Source organism: Rhinatrema bivittatum, chromosome 1 (assembly GCF_901001135.1).
Source record: "Rhinatrema bivittatum chromosome 1, aRhiBiv1.1, whole genome shotgun sequence".
NCBI lineage: Eukaryota > Metazoa > Chordata > Amphibia > Gymnophiona > Rhinatrematidae > Rhinatrema > Rhinatrema bivittatum.
This window is the reverse complement of record NC_042615.1, coordinates 361,153,807-361,176,015: the sequence shown is the minus strand read 5'-3', so window position 1 is coordinate 361,176,015 and position 22,209 is coordinate 361,153,807. Positions and strand designations below refer to the sequence as shown.

General features: G+C 45.4%; 1 protein-coding gene across 5 annotated transcripts in view; it reads left to right on the top strand.

Annotated features, from left to right (window-relative positions):
• Nucleotides 1-22,209, top strand: part of SHROOM3 (shroom family member 3) — a 600,371-nt gene that overhangs the window by 534,084 nt on the left and 44,078 nt on the right. For all 5 annotated transcript variants that reach the window (XM_029600527.1, XM_029600537.1, XM_029600556.1 and 2 more), the window contains one exon: nt 13,564-13,695. In XM_029600527.1, the coding sequence (XP_029456387.1) occupies nt 13,564-13,695 (132 nt within the window). The remainder of the gene's footprint in view (nt 1-13,563; nt 13,696-22,209) is intronic.

Here is a 22,209-nt window from a genome sequence, read left to right as displayed (position 1 = left end):
CTGCTCCCACTGCCCGTTCTGGCCAAAGCTGCCACTGCTGTCTGCCCCAAGACTTGTGAAAAAGGCATGCCTGGGGGAGTTCTGAACAATGAAAGATTTGTGCAGAATATCCTCCCCCTCCCCTCACCCTACCACCCGCAGAATTTACCTGACTCTGCACAGAATTCAGGAGGAGCCAGCGCACAGAAGCACCGTAATGAGACGAGCTGGCTCTGTGAACTGGCGGTTGGAAGAAGAACCAGAGCTGGCCCAATCCTCCTCATTTCAAACCCTGAGGGGGCCAATGATACTACCTACGCTAGATGTCTGTAGAACAGTAAAACTATTCATCATATCGGTTGTGCTCTAGCCTGCAATAATTCCTTTACTACTGGTTGACAAGTTGTCTGAGCAACCTCTTGTGCTGCATAATCTGCCAATGCATTTCCTCTATAGATCCACGTATCAATAGCATGGTGGGCTTTCACCCAACAAATAGCCGTTAATAATCCTTTCTCTCCTCTTTCCTGTAAGCGTACTAAAATAAGGTCCCATAACTGTAAATGTAAGAGAGGTTCTCCAGAAGCGGAGATAAATCCTCTCCTATTCCATTTTCTCAGGTGTTCATTAATAAATGAAAATATATAATGCGAATCTAATGATCGCTGGAAAAGGTACATTTTAACCTTTTTACAGAACGGCCATGGGTGTGAGTGTCCTCCCTCCCTAACTCTTCACTTTAGGGTTCTCGCCACAATTTTCAGTACAGGTGTGAGGGGATCCTGACAAGGATGTGCATGTATGCATGTGGGTGGATAGATAGATAGATAGATAGATAGATAATTTTTGGAGTCACATATGTGCATGCATACATTCCGAAAAGTAGGTATTGGTTCTGTATTGAACTTGTTTCTCAGTAAACTTTTTTTTTTCTTGCTTTAAAAATGTTTTGGTCAGGGCAAACAAAGTTGAACATCACCTGAAATACTACCCAGAGGCAGCGCAAGGCAATTGGCTGCCTAAGGTAAGGGATCAGATAGTACCCCCTCCTCCCTAGCCACTGCACAGGTCAAATCTTCAAGAGAGTCAAGGTGGAAGTCCTGTGGATTCTGGGCCTTTCGGAGATTTGAAATGCTGCGGAAGGGGTAAAGCAGGGATCAGAGTTCCCAGTGGAGTTGCAGGTGTCAGTGATAATATTTCTAGGAAGCTTGCAACCGTGCCTCACTCCCAGGAACCCTATAACCTGCCTCCCACGTTTCCTCAACATTTGCCCCCTGGAGAAGTGGAGAATGAGTGAATGGTGATGGTCTTTGTGTGGCGCACTAACAGTAAAACTATACTAATAGAAAGAATAAGTATTTCAAAACAGCTGATGAACAGATTATTCAATAATTAAACTCAAGAAAATCATTACAAATAATATTTCAAAATAATAGACACATCAAATAACACTCAACAATTAAAACTAATAAGATTTTTTTTTTAAATTACCCATTCTCCATGCCTGGGATCTTTTGATTTCCAGTCACCCCTGAGATTGTCCTATATTGGGGGAGGGGGACTAAAAAAACTTTATCCTATTTATCTCACACACACACTTACACACTCACTCTCCCATACACACCCATGTTCTCACACATAGTCCCTCTCCTACACTTACACTGGCTTTCTGTCCCTCACACATACATATACACACACACACCGTCTCTCTCACACATTCACACACACATATGCTGACAAATTCTCAAACATACCCTCTCTCTTTCACACACACACGTTCATATACAGGCTGTATTACCCTGTCTCACACACAGACACAGCCTCTCTCACACACTCTCTATCACATACACACACAAACACACTCACATGTGCATAAGACTATTTCATACACATGCACGCAGGCACTCACACTCTCACTCATATCACAAATGCACACAGGCTCTCTCTCATACACACACATGCACATAGGCACTTGCAACCTCCCTCTCACCACACATTCAGTTATGCAGGCTCTCTCACACATACACATGCTCGCAGGCACTCACTCACAACCTCTCTTTCAAACAGGCATTCATACAAGCTCATACACAATCACACATGCAAACAGGATTTCTCTCTCTCTTACACACACACACACATAGAAATGCATATAGCCTCTCTCACACACATGCACACAGGCACTCACTCATATACACATGCATGCAGGCACTCACACCCTCTCTCTCTTTCTTATACATGAACAAACATGCACACTGGCTCTCTCTCACACATATACTCACACATGCATATAGGATCACACACACCACACACACACTTGCATACAAGCTGTATTACCAAATACACACACACACAGGATCTCATGTTCTCTTGCACTCACACTCATGGCCTCCCCCCTCTCTTCTTTGGCTGCTGTGGGATGGAGTTGATGGCGGCCTTCAGAGCCTCTCTTTAGGCTGTGGTGGGATAGGCCCCACAGCAGCCTTACCAGGCCTTCAATCTCCAGGCTGTAGCAGGCTGGGCTCCACCGTGGCGCTGCTCTTCGACAAGGTAAGGTTGTCACAGGAATGTTTTGGGGAGCACTTTTCATCGCTCCCAAAATTTTGCCCCCTCTGGCGGCTGCCTCCCTCTTCCTCATGATAAAACTGCTCCTGATATTTCCTACGCTGGAGGTCTGTAGAACAGTAAAACTATTCATCTACCTACTTTCTTTTTATTTTCCATCATCACACTTTTTATTGTTTATCATCATTTATGTAGAAACGTGACGTGCTGTATCTGGGGGGAAGTATGTGATTAGAGACTCTGAGGCACAGTGGAGAAAGAAATTACTTCTTTAGCTGCTGAATATTGACGTCCCAATTTATCAGTAATGTTATGTTCTTTAACGGAAAATAGTGTAGTTGAAAAATAAAATAATCATTCATATGGGATTTAAATTCACACCCAGGGTTTTTTTTGGTCTCTGAGAGTAAATATTAACAGACAGGTTCTGTTAAATAGCAACTGCCATAAAAGGGGGATATACAGGCAATTATTCAGGTTTGTCAAAAAATACTCAGCATGTCTGTAAAGAAAACTATTTGGGACACGCAGCAGGAGATTGCACCATTGATGCTCCATGAATGCTCCTCACGCCTGGTCCAAACAGGTTTATTCAGCCACACACCTAATACTGTTTTAATTCCCCTTTCAGAGCCTTCCAAGCAGAATATATGTGCTCCTGTCCAGAGCAGGAGTATTTCTGGAAGAAGCAGTGCTGCCACATTATAATCTCTGCGAGTACTTTTGCTGTTTTTCTTCTCTTTACTTTTTCCTTTCTTCCTTCTAGCTCCATCTGAGGGAGCGGTGACTAGACCTTTATTTTGGTGCAAACCACCGGCTACCATTTTGTATGTCAAAAGCCACTTTTAAACCGACGGTACTACTTTCCCCACTGCATCTCTCATTTTAAAAGCACTTGGCCAGCCCCTGCATTCTATACCATCAAACTACCCTTTCATTTATCACATATGACCCCCCCGCACCCTTACTGACTTATCACAACTTTACATCCTGTCTCACATACGGTAGGTACACTACCTGTAACCATACTGTTCACATGCAAGCATGCTCTTGCACCCATAAACCCGCCATTCCTGCTTATCGGCGGACGAATGCTGTCAGTGAAGATGCCGTGTGCTGTGTCACCCTGGCACTTTCTCAGCCAGGCACTGAGTAGCAGGACGCAAGCCCAGCAGTTTTATGGCGTGCAGGCTCCTGCAAGGACAACTCATCAGAGTTATAGACAAAGGATCGTGTCTGTTTGCGCTCATTTGGTCTAAGCCAAAAGACATCCTGTGCTATTCCCTCCCATTTCTTACTGGCCTTTGTTAATGGAGCAGGATGAGGGTTATTGTTTCCTTTCCCATTCGTGCTAGCTAAGATGAATTTGTAGTTGAGGAACATTTCAGAGATGCTAAGGAGGCACCTACTCTTTTTTTGCACATTGTAGGAGATGTTGAGCACCGCCCCTCCCCACCTAGCCAGATTTAGAGGAGCTGACAGAGTGCCCGAGTAGATGCAGGCTGACCAGAGCTCTCATCTGCCAGCTCAGGCCTCCCATATACAGCTTGCCTGTTAAGATAATAAAATTGTTGACAGATCTGCAGTATCTGGCTGCTGGTGACAGGAGACACGGTGTTGCTTTAGTGTTATTTTAAATCAAAAGCCACTTTGAACAATTTATATGGTAAAGATGGAAAATTAAATGTTTTAAACTTAAATGAAATGGCTGGCATCAGTCAGTCCTTTTGCCTCCAGAAGGGTCTACTCCTTTCTCGAGGGCAACACTGGCTTCCGTGCCAGAATGCATCCAGTTTCCTTGTATTCAGGAGAAGAAAAGGGAGGCTCAATAGGACTCATTTCCATAACACATTAGGGAAATGAGCTATCAGCTGCATTCCGGTGGGACTGACTCATCCAAGGACCCAGGAAGCAATCGACTAAAAGGCTAATTATCACAGCCTGAACCTTCAGGTGTGCAAAATGACCATTGCTTGCTGGAAGGTCCGTGCCTTAACCCCTGAACAGAGTTAATGCTGTCATACCTTATTCATCCCTTTCTTCACTTTGGGCAACAAAGCAACCACGGGTGTATGAGATATCATTTCTGACATCACTGCCGACAGGTGATCTTGGGTTCTGAAATGTGGTCCAGGAGGGAATTTCAGTCATGAGTTAGATGATAGACTTCCCTTTCCTACAGTCTCTGTGACAATGGGCATAACCCTGATTAAAACAAGGCATTTGCATTAATCTGTCTCTTCACACTGATAAACCGAAAGAGAAATAATTAATGCAAAGATGAAAGAACTTTTTCATATTTTTGTTTGCATAACCACAGCAGTAGTGAAATGGGGAGTAACTAGGGCCCAGTTTTATAAATGTAACCCCTGGGGTGTTAGTCCTGGATAGAGATTCTAGAGGCCCATACTTCAAACGCAGTCACAGATGGTACACTTCCCTTTATGGTCCATTTTCGTAATATTCGGGATTCCCTGAGCGGGGAGAAGACAAGTCTTCTAGGCCCCGTGCATTGCAATGAATGATATCAGCAGTGATGAGTGCTGACTTTTCTTATGTATTAGGAATTGCGCTGGAAGCTAATTTGGCTTCCACCAATACTTTTACTGAAATGATGAGCAATGAAGAAATGATCCTTACATTTGCACTTTTCATGTCTGGCTGTTAGAATCGAGTTTCTTAATAAATGTGTGACCTTTGTTGCTCTTTAATTTATTAATGGTTATAAAAGCCAATTATCCAGATCCTTGAAATGAATGTCCCCTCCCCTTTCCCACGGTGACCTTTCCTCCCATTGAAATTGATGTGCTAAAAGTCCAGTCAGGCACTGGTTTCTCCTGCCTCTCCAGTAGCTTTCGTTTACTCCTCCCTCTCTCCTCCTAGTATAAGAATGATACTCATTACACTCCTCTTCTCCCAAGATCTTCTGCAGGTGTTCGTGAGTCCTTGTAAGGGCCCACTGGAATGCCTGCCTCCCCTCTCTTCTGGATGCAGATGATCCCAGGATGTGTCACTGGGAAGGGAACCTCTCCCTTTGTAATGTCCAAACAAAAGACTGAGCCCCCTAATTAACCAGAGCCCAGAAAAGATAAAATCAAAATCCTTTTACAAAAAAAAAAAAAAAGAGGGAAAAACACATGGGGCGTGTAAGTAAGGTGTTTCTGCAAAAACAGAAGAAGGATCTCTGACTCCACATCCTTCCCTGATCTCACTTCTCAAAGGCCTTACTCCAACGTAAACCAAAAGATGGGACAAGCATGACATGTTGCCCCTGGGAAGGGTAACAAAGATTCCACAAGGTAAAGTGGTGACCAGGGTTTACATATCAAAGGAGCTCTCCATTTACCTTCTCCCACAAGGGGGAGCTAACCACCCACACTATTATCACGTTTCCTCTCCCAGACAAGAGTGGCTTAATCCTCAGCCTGGTAAAGTAACCCAAAGGGGGCTCTACATAAACTCCAATTGTTCTTACAAAATGCCGCACGTTTGCAGAGGAAACATTTAATATTTGTTGCTTTTGTTTCTCTGCTTTTACTGAAAACATGGTGCAACAGAAGAACAAGAATGGGGGATGTGTTGTGTGCCACTGGTAAAATTGTGGAACATTTGTCAAAGACTCGTATAAATAATGTGCATGTTTCTTCAGGCCTATTTCTATTAATACTCTGCTTATTTTCATTTTTCATCTGAAAATGGGAATCTCTGTACCCTGCCCTCTCACAGACAGAGCCACTTTTACCCAGATGCAAAGGGGGTAGCTGCCCAGCCCAGTATAGGGCACCCATTTCATTTCATTTCATTTCATTTATTTATTTTATTTTTAATTTTTCTATACCGGCGTTCATGTAGCAAATACATATCACATCGGTTTACATTGAAACAGTAGTTGCATAAGAGCATTACAAGGAACAGGGGTTAAACGTAACTGAGGACCATGAAAATAAATACCTAGGGTAGATAACAAACTGCTATAGGACTTTGCCCCAATGACTATTGGCCAGTGCACCCCCCCCCCCCCTCCAATCTCAGACAGCAGAGACCAGTCCTCTGCTTCCTGCTCCAGCACCTCCCCTCCCAGGCAGTGTTTCGGTAACGGGAAAAGAGGGGGTGAACCTAGAGCATACAGAGCACAAAGCACAGCAAAGAAGAGTCACTTTGCTCCATAATCCAGCCCCTCCCTTCCTGTCATTCAGGGGACAGAAGGGGTGGGGGTAAGCCTGGAGCAGACTTTAGAGCAAAGAATAGCCAGGCTCTCTAATCGAGCCCCCTTCTCTTGTTCCCATCTCCTCTCCTGTCTGAAGGGTACAGGAGGGGAGGAGTGAAGTTGTAGTGGACAGCAGAGCAAGAAAGAATTCCATTTTTGTCCGCATATTTCTATTTCTAATTTGTGGTCACTTATTCTGTAGTTGGTGACTGTCTTTGGTTTTTTTTTGTGTGTGTGCTCGTGTGCGAGACCTAGGTGAGGTATTCTGCTAGCATGTTTATTTATTTTAAAAGATTTATAATCCGCATGCTCCACAACATTCGCAGTGGCGAACAAACTAAAACATTCATAAAATGAAGACATATAAAATGCTTTCATGTAAATCTTTGAATTGCTATAAGCATTTAAGACTGGTCTGCGTGGGCATAAGCCTCTAAATCAAAGTCACGTTGAAACAGAAAAGGTTTCTAGTGCCTTACTGAATGTTTCTGTGTTGGATCAAAGGCCATAGCTGCTCAGGGAGTCTTCCAGAGGAGAAGGCCAGCAAGTTTATTACTCGCACACGCCACTGTTCACGGGCAGTTACATAAAAACGTTCCTAATTAATAACAAACAATAAAACACTACAAAAACATAAATCAGCCAGTACGTATCACATCTCGATGCTCCTAAAGCACCCCCTCCCATCATGTCAAAGGCCCCCCAAGGGGTCTGGCTAGACCCACACCCACCCCACCACTGCCTCTAGAGGTGGCCTAGCAGTCCCAAAAGTTAAAAAAAAAAAAAAAGGGTTTACTGACACAGCAATGCTATGCACTCACTCCCCACCCTTTTTGCTAAACAGTCAACCCCCGCAAACCAAACCTCCCCAGTTTCAACCCCCCCCCCCTCCCCCCTCCTGGTAACAGGCTGCCAACCTCCCTGGCTCCTGTACCCTCTCTAGCCCACCCTCCCTCCCCACCTGATGGCTGTGGCCGGCCCAGATCCTAAGGGGTGCTCCGGGCCCCACTAGATTACAAGGTACGGCTGGGGTGTGGGATAGGGCGTGGGGGGATTTGGGATCGGGGTGGGGTGGCTTTGGATGGGGAGGGGAAGGTTATCTTGATCAGGGAGTCAACTTATTGTGAAAAGGGAGGGGTTTTGATGAGGGATGGGGGCATCACCACACGACTTGAAAATTTCTTTTCTTTTTTTTTTTCATTTTGGGCTGCTTCTCGAGGCGGCGGAGGGTGGGGGGCTGGGGGGGGGGGGTATCGCCAGACTGGGTTGCTTTAGGGCCGCTGCTAGCCCTGTAAGAAGATGGTGGCCCCGTACGAAGGAGGCTGCCATTGCGTGAATTTTAAGCACGTTCCCCACACAGAAGCCTCTGCGGTATTTTACCACGGACAGGAAATATACTGTGGGAACGCTCGCGCCCATCTCCCCCATGGTATTTTTCCTGCAGTCCACGGTATTTTTTTTTGTACCCTTTGGCATAGTAAATGATCTCCTTAGATTGTAAACACTCTGGGGCCGAGAACTACCTACTGTGCCTGACTGCGATTTACCTTGAGCTTGAATTTGGAAAGGCAAGTAATAAAATCCAGAATCAGATATGGGAGGGAAAAGAGCCCATCCAGAAAAGTTTGCCTAGGGCCCATGGAGTGGTTAAAGTGGTCCTGCTGAGAGCTGCGAATCCCGTGCTGTCTGTTTATACTCAAAGAGGAGAGCGGCCACCTTGTGGCTTTGATTATTCTCGCCGCCATCAGAAGGAATGCGACGAGATCTGAGCAGGATTTTCCTAGTAAACCGACATTGAGGCCTGGCCTGCTGTTTTGCTCAGCACACAGACCATCAACAGAGACCTTTAAAGGAAATCGGGAAAAAAATTATTACAAAAAAAAGCAAAAAAACCCTACAACAACACAAAGGTGCTGGTAAGAGGGAAGATGTACAGTATATTTTGCTAGGAAGACTGTTTTCAAAAAAAAATGCTGGTCGTCTCTCTGCGATCACGCTAGAGAAAAACATACTTCTGCTGGTACCGCTTGTGCTCAACTGAACAGAGAAGCTGCAAAAAAAAAAAAAGCACAGGATAGATTAGGAAGCTTTAAAGAAAGTCACAATAACTGAAACATTGGCCTGTTGAAAGTATTTGCTTTGATGTATTTATTCTAAAATCCCTTTCTTTGGGAGTGCCTGGTCATTGTTTGATACCTACCCTACACCAGAGCCAGATTTACTTCCAGAAGGTTCTCCCATTTTCTGGGAAGAGGCTCAGTAAAATAGAGGCCTAAGAGTTTTCTTTCTTGTCGATTTCTGTTTTTCTTCATCAGAGAGACCAGCTTGAAATCCAATACAAAGGGCAGTTGGATCAAAGGTCAAGTTCCAGAGCTTGCTTGTCATCAGTGGCTCAAATCCTGATTGTTGCTGCTATCAGTGAAATACTGCTCCTGTGGTTTCACTTTGAAGGATAGGCCGAAGGAGGCATGGGTGACAATCTATAATGTATGTGTGTTTATGGGAAGGAGAGGGGGATGCCTCGTGCCTTCACGGCTCGTTTGTCATTTGGAGGCCTGATTTCCAAAGTCATTCCCGCGCATTGCACATTGATGGAGACTGATGGTGGTGCTGCTTTGCTTTCGCTTGGTGCCTGGTATTGAAGAGCCTCGATGATGGTGTCAGAGAGATGGAACCCAATGCCTTTTCAAATGGGAAGAGCCAGGTGAAGGCCTGTTTCGCTGAAACTTGCTTCTCTCCTTCTGAAGGAGCGGAAGAGAGTGCCAGGTTCACCCTAAGGAGAGAGAGTGCTGAGCACCTCCATTTGAACATATCCTCCACTCAGTTTTCAGTGGGCATCAGCTAGTACATGTACATTAAAGAATGCAGAGTTCCTCAGTAGGTCATCTAGTTCATTTGTCTGCCTTTACGTCTGCCTTTAAGCAGGATCCATCATGCCCACACCATCCCGTACTGATGTCTGTATAATCTGGCCCCTAAAAGGCTCCAGGAGCAGAGATTACACTGCCTGTGTAGGTAACCGGTTCCACTGCTTAGCTAGCTTTATATTGTATTGCTCTGGACACCTTTTAAAAAACAAAAAAAAACATTTTAAGAAAACTTAGCGGCAGATTTGATAATCTGCGCGCGGGTATATTTGTGCGCGCTACCTGGTGCGAACAAATGTCCACCCGATTTTATAACGTGTGCACAGCCGCGTGCATGTTATAAAATCCGGGGTCGGTGCACACAAGGGGGTGCACACTTGTGCACGCTGAGCCCTAGGGGAGCCCCGATGGCTTTCCCCGTTCCCTCCGAGGCCGCTCCGAAATCAGAGAGGCCTCGGAGGGAACTTTCCTTCCACTCCCCTGCACCTTCTCCTCCCTTCCCCTATCTAAACCCCCCCCCCCCAGCCCTACCTAAATGCCCCCCACCTTTATTTTAGGATTTACGCCTCTGGCAGGTGTAACTTGCGCGCGCCAGCCGGCTGTCAGTGCGCCATCCCCCGGCAAGGCCGCTGTTCCGGAGGCCTCAGGACCGTCCCCAGACCGGCGCCATTCCCTCTACCCCGCCCCTTTTTCAAAGCCCCTGGACATACGTGCGTCCCGGGCCTTGTGTGCGTCGCCGAGCCTATGCAAAATAGGCTCGGCACGCACAGGAGCAGGTTTTCGGGATTACGCGCGTAACTTATACATGTAACCCTTTGAAAATCTGCCCCCTTGCGCGCGCCAAGCCTTAGGGGAACCCCGATTGCTTTCCCCGTTCCCTCCGAGGCCGCCCCGTTCCCTTTAGGCCTCTGGCAGGCGTAACTTGCGCGCACCAGCCGGCTGCCAGCACGCCATCCCCCGGCACGGCCGCTGTGCCGGAGGCCTCAGGACCGTCCCTGGACCGGCGCCCTGCCCCCTTCCTGCCCCTTTTTCAAAGCTCCGGGACATACGCGCATCCCGGGGCTTGCGTGCGTCGCTGAGCCTATGCAAAATAGGCTTGGCGCGCGCAGGAGCAGGTTTTCGGGGTTACGCGCGTAACTTATACATGTAACCCTTTGAAAATCTGCCCCTTAGTGTTTTCCCTATTTTCATGGTAAGAATATTCAGCAGAAGCAATTTGTTCCTTCCCTTAAGGCTAATACCTAATGAGAAAGTACCAGTTTATGAGTTGCTCCCTGACCCTCCTGCGAAGTCCTGACAGGAGAGTAGCATTGGTTGTCAGCCCAAGAGAATGGAAGAATTAGCTTCATAAACAAAATTATAATAATAATTATCTTTATTTATTTAAACATTTTTATATACCGGCATTAGTTGTGGACATCATGCCGGTTTACAGCAAAACTGGTTAAGCTTGGAAATTACATTTTAACAGGGGGATCAAAACTGGGAGGGGGGTAACAAGAAGTAAAAGAGAAAAGAAATAACGGTAACATTAACGTTAACGTGGTTCCTCGGTGTGAAGAGGGGAGAGGATAACAAAATATGGTTCCTCAATATGAGGAAGAGGAATAATTATCATTATTATATGGACCAAAACCAACCTCCAGAGTTATAAGCATTTTGACCCGTATAATATGTTTGTTTCTGTTTGAAGCGGACACAAGTTTTGGCTTGAGCGCTGCCACAGTCACTCAGCTCCTCTTAGTTCCTGTACAAATGAGTTTTACGCTTTCAAAACTATTTTACACATTGGGAAAAGAATATTTAAAGGTAGCAGAAAGGAACACTCTCTTCTTTTTACTCAACCTCAAAACACCATAGAAAAAATTTTTAAACAACTTTTTTCCTGTTGTTAAAGACAGACTATACAGTTTGCATGCAAAAGGTGCTTTTAAAGGACTAGTACAATTTTGTTCGCTAGAAATCATGGTCTTTGGCATATACTAACATTTACATTATTCTAGACAACAATCACACATTCTCCCTTATATTAATATAAACATCTTGGGGCGAATATTCAGCCTTGGAGTGGCTAGTTAAGTATGCCAGATACACCTAGCCGGCTAACTTAACCAAGATATTCAGCAGGTGGAGTTTTTCCGTGCTGAAAAATATTGCAGCAGTACTGTTGCGATATTTTCCCGGAGAGGGGTGAAATATCACAGGACCAACCCCTCCCCCCATGGTATTTCACCCCTCCTGTGGTAATATAATCACGACTTGTAAATCCCCCTCCAAGGTTATGAGTTGAAGAAATGATTTGAAATTGTCTAGCAGACTCAGGGATTTAGCTATATAGAGGTCCTTTTCAGCCGCTATGCAGCTCGGCTAGTTAGCCAGATAACCCTGTCTGACTAAGTAGCAGAGTATATTAAGCTGCACGGTCACACCACTGAATATTGGGTGGATAACTTATCTGGCTAACTCTGCTACTCCTTGGAACGCTCCTGACTTATATGGCTAAATTCTAGCCAAATAACTAGTTTTTTGGCTAGAATATAATCAAATGAATGGCTAAAAATGCCATTTTAACTTTTAAGTTATCCATCTAAATGGCTTTCGAATATGGATCTCCCTGCCTTTTATGTGGGTAACAGAAAGGACACAGCCCTCTCCTCTCTTGTAAAATAACTCGGCGTGCTGAGCAATGTAATTGTAATTCATTTTGATATGCAATCTGCCTTGAGACCATTTTGACAAAAGGCAGAACATCGAATGTTTATAAATAAGCCGAAATATGCATGCGTTCTACAGACACTGTAAATACATTCCTGAAATCCTCAAGCCTGTTCCCTAAAGGCTTTGCAAAATGTAGGTCCATTTGTGGGCCTCCTCTCACACACACACACACACACCTCTTGATCTACAGTATTCTTTATTCTCCTTCTTTTTTTGGCACAAGAAGGCAACAAAGAGAGCGCTCTTTGAAGAAAACCTATGTGTAAAATTTGATTTCTTTTTTTTTTTTGTAATCATTTATCTTTCTAGCTTAATAACTTTGGCACGTGGTTTCATTCTTTCACCAGTGATCAAAGATGTCATTAAACCTGAAAGAATGGTCTGTGCTGTACAGATCTTTCAAAGGGAGTTTCTGAAGGCTGACCCCTGGTGATAGGGGTTGGGTGGGGGAGGAAGGGGTTTGAGTAGTTTCCTTTTAAAGTGATGCTGCAGCTTTAATAATAATAATCATCATCAGACTGGTCCCTGGTCTCCTGGCACAGTGACATGCTGAGCTGACACTAGATAATGTAGGGTAGGATGTGCCTAAGCAAACAGCAGGGGGATTATCTATCTACCAGATTCAAAAGAGCCGTTTGAGATATCCCTTCTCAAAACTGTTAAAGGAAACACACAGGGCATCTATTCTCTGATTACAAGCGTTGACATTTATTACGTCACACTTGTCTGAAGTACTGCCCAGTTGGAATCCAGACCCATCTAATGTTACTAATAATGGTGCAGTTTATCCTGATTCTGGTCCCCGAGGTCGTGAGCAGTGTGTTCCTCTGATTCTCCCAAGTACGTCATCAAGAACCAATGTACGACTTTGTTTTTCACAGTTAGGAAGCTCTTCAGGAGTGCTCCGTGGTGGCAGAATCCAGCCCTTCTTCTGATAAGTGTGTTGCACCGTGCCTGATTTAATTTTTTTGTATTTCTTGCCCTCAGTATGTAAAGCACAAATCTGTCAACGTGAACATTATCCAACCATGCATGAAGGTCCCATACTCTTTTTTTTTTTCTTGTCCTGTCTCCATAGTGCAGCTTGACCTGTTTTTCTCTGGCCTAGTCTTTCTCACAGCTGGCAGAACCTTATGGTGAGGTACAGGCTGCCATGGGAGAGGCTGGGAGGCTGGCTGAGGCTACAAGTGTTTTACACTGATCTTTTCTTATCCTTCTGTCCCTGCACAGACGAAGTGAACTGGTGGGTCGACCGCACTCCTGGCATTCAACCAAATTTGTGGAGAACCAACCCGATCCCAGCATGATGCAAGTATCTCAGGGCTCGATCAGCACTCCTTGGCATCAAACCTACCATTCCAGGTGAGTGGAAGTGGAGTTGTCACTGATGACACAATCGTTATGGTCAGTGTGATTACGTACTAAAAAAAAAAATGGTTATTGGGTCACTAAAGGCAGATGATGACCTCTTTAGTTGCCCTCATCATTATGTAATCAGTGCCTCATTATTTTATGTATCCCATCTTGGGGCTACCATTAGAGAAAGGTGGAATATCAAATGCTTTATAAGTAAATTAGAAATAAATCCATTCAGAACATAGGGAAAGTGTTATAATCATGATAAACAAATTAGCCGCAGCTCATAGCGCATTTAAGAAGCTTGGGCAGGCTGAGCTAGTGGTTTTCAAAACTTCTGTTTTTTTGCTTGAGACCCAGTGGAAGGCAACATTTATTTCTTGGGACTCTGTAAAAGAAAAACATTTATTCACAGCCCAGAGAATAATATCTTGTAATTTTGAGTTTTCATAAAATTAAAGAAAAAAAGACAAAAATTGCTAGCTGTAGCCGTTTCACGTCAACTAATAACTACAGATAGACATTGATGTTTCTTGTAAACCATGTCAAACAATGTAAAATAGTATGGTACAAAGAAGATGAGGTTGTTTCACGTTTCATACAGGGGGGTGGTTCTGCCTGTTCTGACCTCCTTTCAGTCTGGATGGCTAGGTGAAGATGCCGCTTACTTATCAGGTCCATGTTTCTGTCACTTTTTGTCACTCTCCTCTTCACAGTGCTGTCTCCTGCCCCCCACTCGTTACTCTCTCACCAGTCCCCATTATTCCCTCCCTCTTATCCCGAAACTCCCTTTTGCTGCCCATTCATTTTTAGCAAAATCTCCCTCTCCTCTCCACACCAGTCCACATTTTGCTTGTTCTCTTTTGTTGTCTCCCGTTGTTAATCTTCTCTCCCACTTGGACAACCTAGAGCCACGGCGCCTCCCGAGCTTCTCAGGAAACTCCACAAGTAGAACACAGGAGGGTGGGCCGAGTCAAATCCAAGTTTGTCTCCCTGATCAGCCTTACTGGGATCTCAAGGCAGGAGCTAAGAGGTGACAAATAAAACCCCATTGATTGCCAGGCGTTCAGCTGAGGTATGGCGCAGGGCCGGATCAGCTTCACAATGGCACATGGGCTGGAGCAGGAACATAATCATATTAGTGACCTGCCACAGCCCAGTACGGGGGTCACAACTCTGGATCTGAAAAGCACTGACCTATGCTGCAGCTCAAGAAAACTCCAGGGTTGGGAACCCAGCATGAGCCAGCAGAAAATCAGCATGGATTATGCCAGCTCTCCACCTTATCATTCTCCATGCAGGGACAGCCGTGTGATCAAGGAAAGCAAGATCAAATAAACTGTAGGCGGAATGGAGGAGGAATTATTGCACATTCACTAATTGAAATAGTGTGTAGATAAATGATCAGAAACTTTTGGCACACAATTTAGGAAAAGGAAATGGAGCATTCACCCTGATACAGAAATATCTTCTGCTTCCTGCTCTAGTTGAAAGCTTAGTGCACATTAACATCAGAGATGATGGACTGTAAGGTTTTTCCCTGTCCTTGGCATGTTTGAAAAAAACACAGCCTAGTTTTCCTCAGCTATGTTGGTCCTGTAGGACCTGAAACTAGCAAAAATATTTTTTTAACATGAAAATTAAGCAGTTGGTGCATGTAAGTCATGTGAGGAATCTATTTATCACAGAGGAGAGGCGGAGTGAACAGCACACACATATAGGAAAATCACAGCAAAAGAATGTGCGGCATATAATGTACTGGAACTGGAATCTATTTATGCCATGCTTGGTTTTAATATTGCAGCATGATCTTTGTATGTGGATGCCTAAAGCCAAGCAAATTGTTTGGCCCACAATATATTTTATATGACATGATCTCTCTGACTAGATTTTGGAAACATGGTAGTGTGAATGCTTCCATTGAAATTTTGATTTGAGCCATTTTCTTTGATAATGGATGAATGTTTGAGGCACCTATAGCAAAGTGAAAAAGTGTGCCCGCACCCTGTACAAAACTCATGATACCATGAGCTGGGTGACTTAATTTGTTTTTTATTTTAAAACACTTTTATTTATAATCCATAAGTAGACACAAGTGTGACCTTTAGGTCTGTATGGATGTGGTCCTTCACCTCCACCAGAACAGACCCTTAACCTCTACCCAACCAATAAGTAATCTCTACCTTGTTAAGGAGTAGGAGTTGAAAAAGGAATATAAAAAGGATCTCATTAACAGCGAAGCAAATGCCCTCCATCTCCAAGCATATTGTGCTTGGCACAAAACCCTGCCAAAAACACAATTGGTACCTTTGTGGCAAAACTGCCATACCATAACCGGGCCAATACCCAGGACAAACATAAACAGCTCTTCCCATGAAAAGGCAGCATTGCAAAAATTGCAGTGAGCTTTAGAACACCAATACACCTCCTATTTGGAAAACAGAACAAGCTGGACTGCTACAGATTCTTACACAGAAACTAAATGCTAGCAATATCCTTCACCTCGGTCACATATACAGAACACAGGCAAATCCTCACCAAATAGAGAAAAAGCAGCCACAAATTAGAAATAGAAACATGCAGACAAAACGTCAACTGGAAACTCCCAGAAGCAGGGCTGGGAACTTTTCAGCTCTCTAGTCACCCTGAGACTCCTGTGGATTAGATTAGTGGGGTGGAAGACCCCAGCATTCTCCCCCTCCCAGCCCCACTCCAGGACAGACTCCAGCACTTTCCCCTACCTAGGTTGAATCCTCAGTACTCTCCTCCTTCTCTCCCCTCTACCTGAACAGACTTCAACGCTTTCACTCCTCTCCCTCCTCCTCCCCAGGATGGACCTCAGACTGGCTTGAATTAGTGGAGGGTGGGGGCTGCGGGATCAGGGTGCAACCTTTTCCTTCCTCCCTGACTCACCCCCCCCCCACCACCACTCTCTCTTTCTCTCTCTCTGCAATCTCTCGTCCCGCCTTCCGTGGCCCAACCCTTCCAGCCTCGGCCGCCCCACATGTTCAGTTGCACCAAGGCAGTTCAAGGAAATATTTGCAAACCTTTATACTTCACCATTTTTCTATTCTCCTTATTTTATTTCCTTTTTTTTTCTGGGTCCTAATTCAGTTATTTTCCCGTTTTCTTTATTTAGACTTTGTTATTTTCATTTCTCTTAACTTTGCCTTCTTTATTGTAACCCTTAGTGGGAGTTTTAGTCCAAAGGGCACAGAAACATATTTATTTTTCTTCGGGGGGCTGCTCCGTAGAGCAAATTCCACCCCATGCTTAACTCTTAATCCCTGGGGGATTCTTGCTATGCTCATTGCTCAATAAATTGGTTAGTCTAAAAGGTGCCACTCGCCTTTTGTCATTTTTGCTATACCAGACCAACACGCTTATGGCCCAGACCATGGTGTCTTGCTTCACAGTGGGGCAGATTTTAAATACTTGCGCGAGCGCGTACTTTTGTTCGCGCAGCAGGCGCGAACAAAAGTACACTGGATTTTATAAGATACGTGCGTAGCCGCGCGTATCTTATAAAATCCGGGGTCGGCGCGCGCAAGGGGGTGCACATTTGTGCAACCTACGCATGCCGAGCCCAGCGCGCGCTGCCTGTTCCCTCCGAGGCCGCTCCGATTTCGGAGCGGCCTCGGAGGGAACTTTCCTTCGCCCTCCCCCCACCTTCCCCTCCCTTCCCCTACCTAACCCACCCCCCCAGCCCTATCTAAACCCCCCCCCTTACCTTTGTCGGCAAAGTTACGCCTGCTTTCAGCAGGCGTAACTTTGCGTGCATCGGCCAGCTGCCCCGCTCCGTGGTCCGGTCCCGGGGGCTGTTCTGGAGGCCGCGGACATGCCCCCGGAACGCCCCCGGGCCGAAACCACGCCCACGTCGCCGCCCCGAAATGCCGCGCCCCGCCCCTAAACGCCGCGTCATCCCGCCACGCCTCCGCCACGCCCCCGACAGGAAGCCCCGGGACGTGCGCACGTCCCGGAGCTCTGCGCGCGCCGGCGGCCTATGCAAAATAGGCGCGCCAGCGCGCAGGGGTTTTAAAATCCGCCCCAGTGTGTTTAAATAATGTAGAGGCATCCCATGGGATGAGATGCTGTGACAAATCAGATAGGACTAGGGTCTGGGTGTTAAAATAAAATGCACTGATTGGTAAGAATTAAAGAAAGTCAATTTGTCCATAATGTTGAAATTACATCTGGCTGCTGGTACAAGTGTAATTCTAGGTAGGTTAGTGTTTTCAGGCTTCTGGGTACAGCTTCCATGGCTCACCCAGTGGCTAACCAGGAATCCTATTGGAGTGGTCCCCAACTTCACAGCAAAAAGTCCTATCTTGCTCCACCTCCTTTCTGGACACTTAACCCATCCTGGTCCTAGGAGTGTAGAGATCTGATCGGGGTCTCCTGGTCTTTCTCCTTCATCCTTAGCTGTTGTTTCTGGGGGACTTCTCATGGGGAAACGTCAGATGGGATCAGGCTACATCAGCTCTGCAATACTGTGGGGAGAGGGGACCCAAAACCCTCCCCACATTGCTCAGGTCCAAAAAAATGCTTCTAAATAGTAACCTGGATATTTCTTCAGCCTTCACTGTGTTCTTGATCCATCACTGGTGCTTGTCTGCCTGGGGTTTAGAGTGGACGCCCAGGTGCTCGGTCCTCTGGGTGAGAACCCTTTCACCCCAAAAGGGAATCAGGTATAAAGATCTATCTTTTCTGTAAAATAGTAAGAGAAGGACCCTCTGGCAGGGAGTGCACGATGAGTTATCACTTCCAACTGAAACTCCATCTGGGTGAAGCTGGGAGGCCTCACCAGAGTATAAAATGTAAACATCCTTACTGTCACAAGGCTCCCTTAAACTGATCCCATGGAGTTCTAAAATGGCTTGGTTAAATAGGGTTGAGGCTTCCAATCCAGACCCTCCAGGTTGTGAGGGATGGAAGGCTCATTCAGTGACATCTAGTGGCCCAGCCCATCAAGGTGCCACAGTATTTTTTTCTTTTTCCATATTCCCTCTCCCCTTTGAGTTCTACTTTCCCTCATTCTGCTTATCCATTCCATTCTCTCTGCCTTGCCTCTAGATTCTTCTGTCCTTTCTTCTCTTGCTTATCTCAGACCTAGCTCACATTTCCTTTCTTTCCCTTTTATCTTGTGTTTCTCGTTATCCACCCTGTATTCCATTCTTCACTCCCTCACACATTCCTCCTCCCCCCCCACTCACACTTCTCCATCTCTCACCCACTGCTCTCCTGCTCCTATCACACAACTCTACCCCTCCCTCCTTCCTCTCTTTATCTCTTTTCCTTCTTCCAGTCTTCCCTCCTTCCCTCATCTCTTTCCTCCCCTCTCATTTTTCTCCTATCCCACCTTCACCTTCCCCATCTCTTTCCTTCTTGTCCTAACCTCCTCTCCCATTTCTGTCCTTCCCCTCCACTTTTCCATCAGTCTCTCTCCCTCTCTCCCTTCCGCATACTCAGCAGCTGAGACCGTGGGGACTCAGAACATGTGCAGTGCTGCTCTTCTCACGGCACCCCCTCCTCTTCCCTCTACCTGTGCTTTTCCACTTGGAAGCAGGAAGCACACAATAGAGGGAGGAGGGGGCTGCAGGGACCAGCAGCGCTGTGCAGGCTCCGAGTCCCTGCACTCCTCACCGCTATGGCTGCCACCACTACCTGATATACCGGAGAGCAGGCAGCAAAGAGCCCTGCAGCCCTTGTCTGACAGATACCCATGCATGATGCAAGTGCACCGGCTGCTGCCTCCTCTGTCTTCCAGCCCATGTGGGCCAATGCAGCATTTGAGAATTTGGGGGGGGCTTGCCCCCACAATCCCTCTAAACCACGCCCAGCAGGGTGACCTGCACTGCTGGCTCCCGCTGTGGGTAATAACTGCCTGCGGAAGCTCGTGGTGTGGTGCCAAGGCACCCTACAGGCAGTGACACCTATAACCGTATTGGCCAATGGATCACCCTACCTTTATTGAAGTCTGCTGACAGCAGGCGATGGGAATGTGTGCCTTCACTTTCACACATTTAGGATCTGCAGTAGGCTCCAGGTCCACCAGAGAAAGCAAGGAATGGGCTTCATCTCAAGAGTGACACCAGTGCATGCATGCAACGTTTTTAGTTTTCTCACACTCTTTACAACAGTGCAGTACACAAACCCAGCCTTTCAGAGGGTGAAGAGTAAGGAGTTGGGATGATCAAATTCTATACCAAGTCTTTTGAGTTCTAGGAAAAAAAAAAACCCATTTTGTTAGGTATGTTTGAGTTCTTTGTAGTCTGTATACCAATCAAATTCATGTCAATATTTTTTTTAACTTACCTTTATTATGGAGCTTTTTCACAAACTGATAAATGATCTGAATCAAAAATTAGCATGCAAGAAGTGCAGACAGAGGGCATGTACGCCAGCCACAGTACAAACAGCATGCTGAGATGATGCCAGGAGCACTGCCAGAAGCATTACATCACTGACAATCCACGCAGGGTGAGAAGTTCAACAAGGGATTTCCTAACTTCTGCATCTGTTACTTCTTCAGTCTTATTTAGGATTTCGGCAAGTCTCTTTAAACAGCACAACACATGGCAGGTCTATGCAGACTGGCTACTGTTCAGAGGCGAGGGTGCAATGCCCCTGTTTTGCTTGCAAATGTTTTTAATTTGTACTAGTAGAGGATATTATAGAATATTTTGACACTAGTATAAAAAAAAAAAAAAAGTGAAGTGATTTGTGATCCTTTTTCCAAACAGCACTATCAGAAGGATGCGGGTCACATGCTCTCGGGTGATGGTGGGGGTGGGGGTATTGTTATAGTGACCTCTTCCACCCCACTCCCCCCACCTGGCTCATCCAAGTTTGTGTCCGTACCCACAAGCGCAATCCTCACTGGACCCCTGGCCATAGTGTGGCACACATAGCAAGAGTCTCCGTCAAACCTACCCGGCAGTTAAAGAAATAAGAAAAAAAATATATAGCCCACTGTTGTTTTTTGGTTTGATTTATGAAAAATAGCCAAGGACCAAATTTAAGTTGTGTGCCAAAATAGGCCTAAAGAGAATATAAAACCCCCACAATTCAGTCGGCTTGAACTATTTTGAAATAGCCCGACTTTTGCAGTGTTGCCAGATGGGAGGTTTTCATCCCCAAGTGGGCAACTTTTTGCGAGTGGCTGCGGGAAAGTTTTGGCTTTTTTTGGTTGCGGGATTTTGGGCTAATTTTAAGGGTGTGTGTGATTTTTTGGCATGCTCCACCTTGTCTCCGTCAGTGAGAACCAATGATAAGGAGAACACTTTGTTGCAAAGAGTGGCTGAGTTCACTAGCAAAGGCAGCTTCCCATGCTGGGTTACTGCCTTTCTTCCCATCTTCCACTATGCCACGGCAGCGTTTGCGTGAGAGTCCAGAGCATAGAACTGCAATATAAAAAACAGCCATCAGCATTGGGAATTGTGGGAAATGTAGTTCTAGATTGGCTAACCATGCATCTCTAAGGGTACATTTGTGTAAAATTGATATGGGACTTTGAAGTCTTTTACAAATTATTTAATTTTAGAACATTAATTGCTTTGTAACTACACTGTGTAATCAAATTTTATTTAAACATCCTTCCATGTATAGATCACAACAGTTTACAAATTGACATTCATAATTATAAGTCAACAGACAAACAATGGTCTTTTAGGGCAATTTTTGAGTTACTGCAACATTTTCACGAGAGAGAGAGAAAGAGAGAGAGAGAGTGAACCTGTTTATTAGGCTCTCATATAAGTCGACCATTTATACCACTGTAGGAGGGACAACTAGTAACTCGAGGAGAAGTTTTGGTGGTATTCTAGGATTTTGGGGCCAGTTTTACATTCACAGTGAGATGTATGAACAGCACAGTATACATCAGTAAACATTTGATGTGATTTGAAATGAGGAAGGGTGCACAAAGATGAGATTTCTACACTGTACTCTTATCCTAGGTTGATAGCACCTATGTAGAGAGTTCATCAATCTAAGGCGAGAGTACATTGTAGAAATCTCATCTTTGTGTACCTTTTCTCATTCCTGGGGCAGCAGGATTAGGGTTGGGATGGAAGTAGGTTTATTTTAACAAACCATGAGGGCATGGGTAGAGGGAAAGTATCAGCCCAATAGGACTTATGACCTAATAATTGAGGTGGAGGGCGGAAGTGGCCCAGCAGGTCTGACAATAGTGTCTCTGGGGTGGGAAGTAATCAGACCAGTAGGCTGTCTAGGCTGTTTTTTGTTTTTTGCTTTAGTTGATTAACCGGCTATAGTTAAAGCTTTGGTCACAAAATGTGCTATTTTCAAAGAAATGTGAGAAAATCAGCTTGCACACACTATGGGGATAATTTTCATAAAGGAGTGCATGCATAGATCCCGGTTTATGCATGGGGAGGGGTGTGGGGGGGGGGGGGGGGGAGAGGAGGGAAGCGAAACACTTTGAGTGTGTATGGGTCTGCGTGTCACTGGACGACCTGAGAATTTTCAAAAACGGACTTAATGCGGACCTGCTGAAAA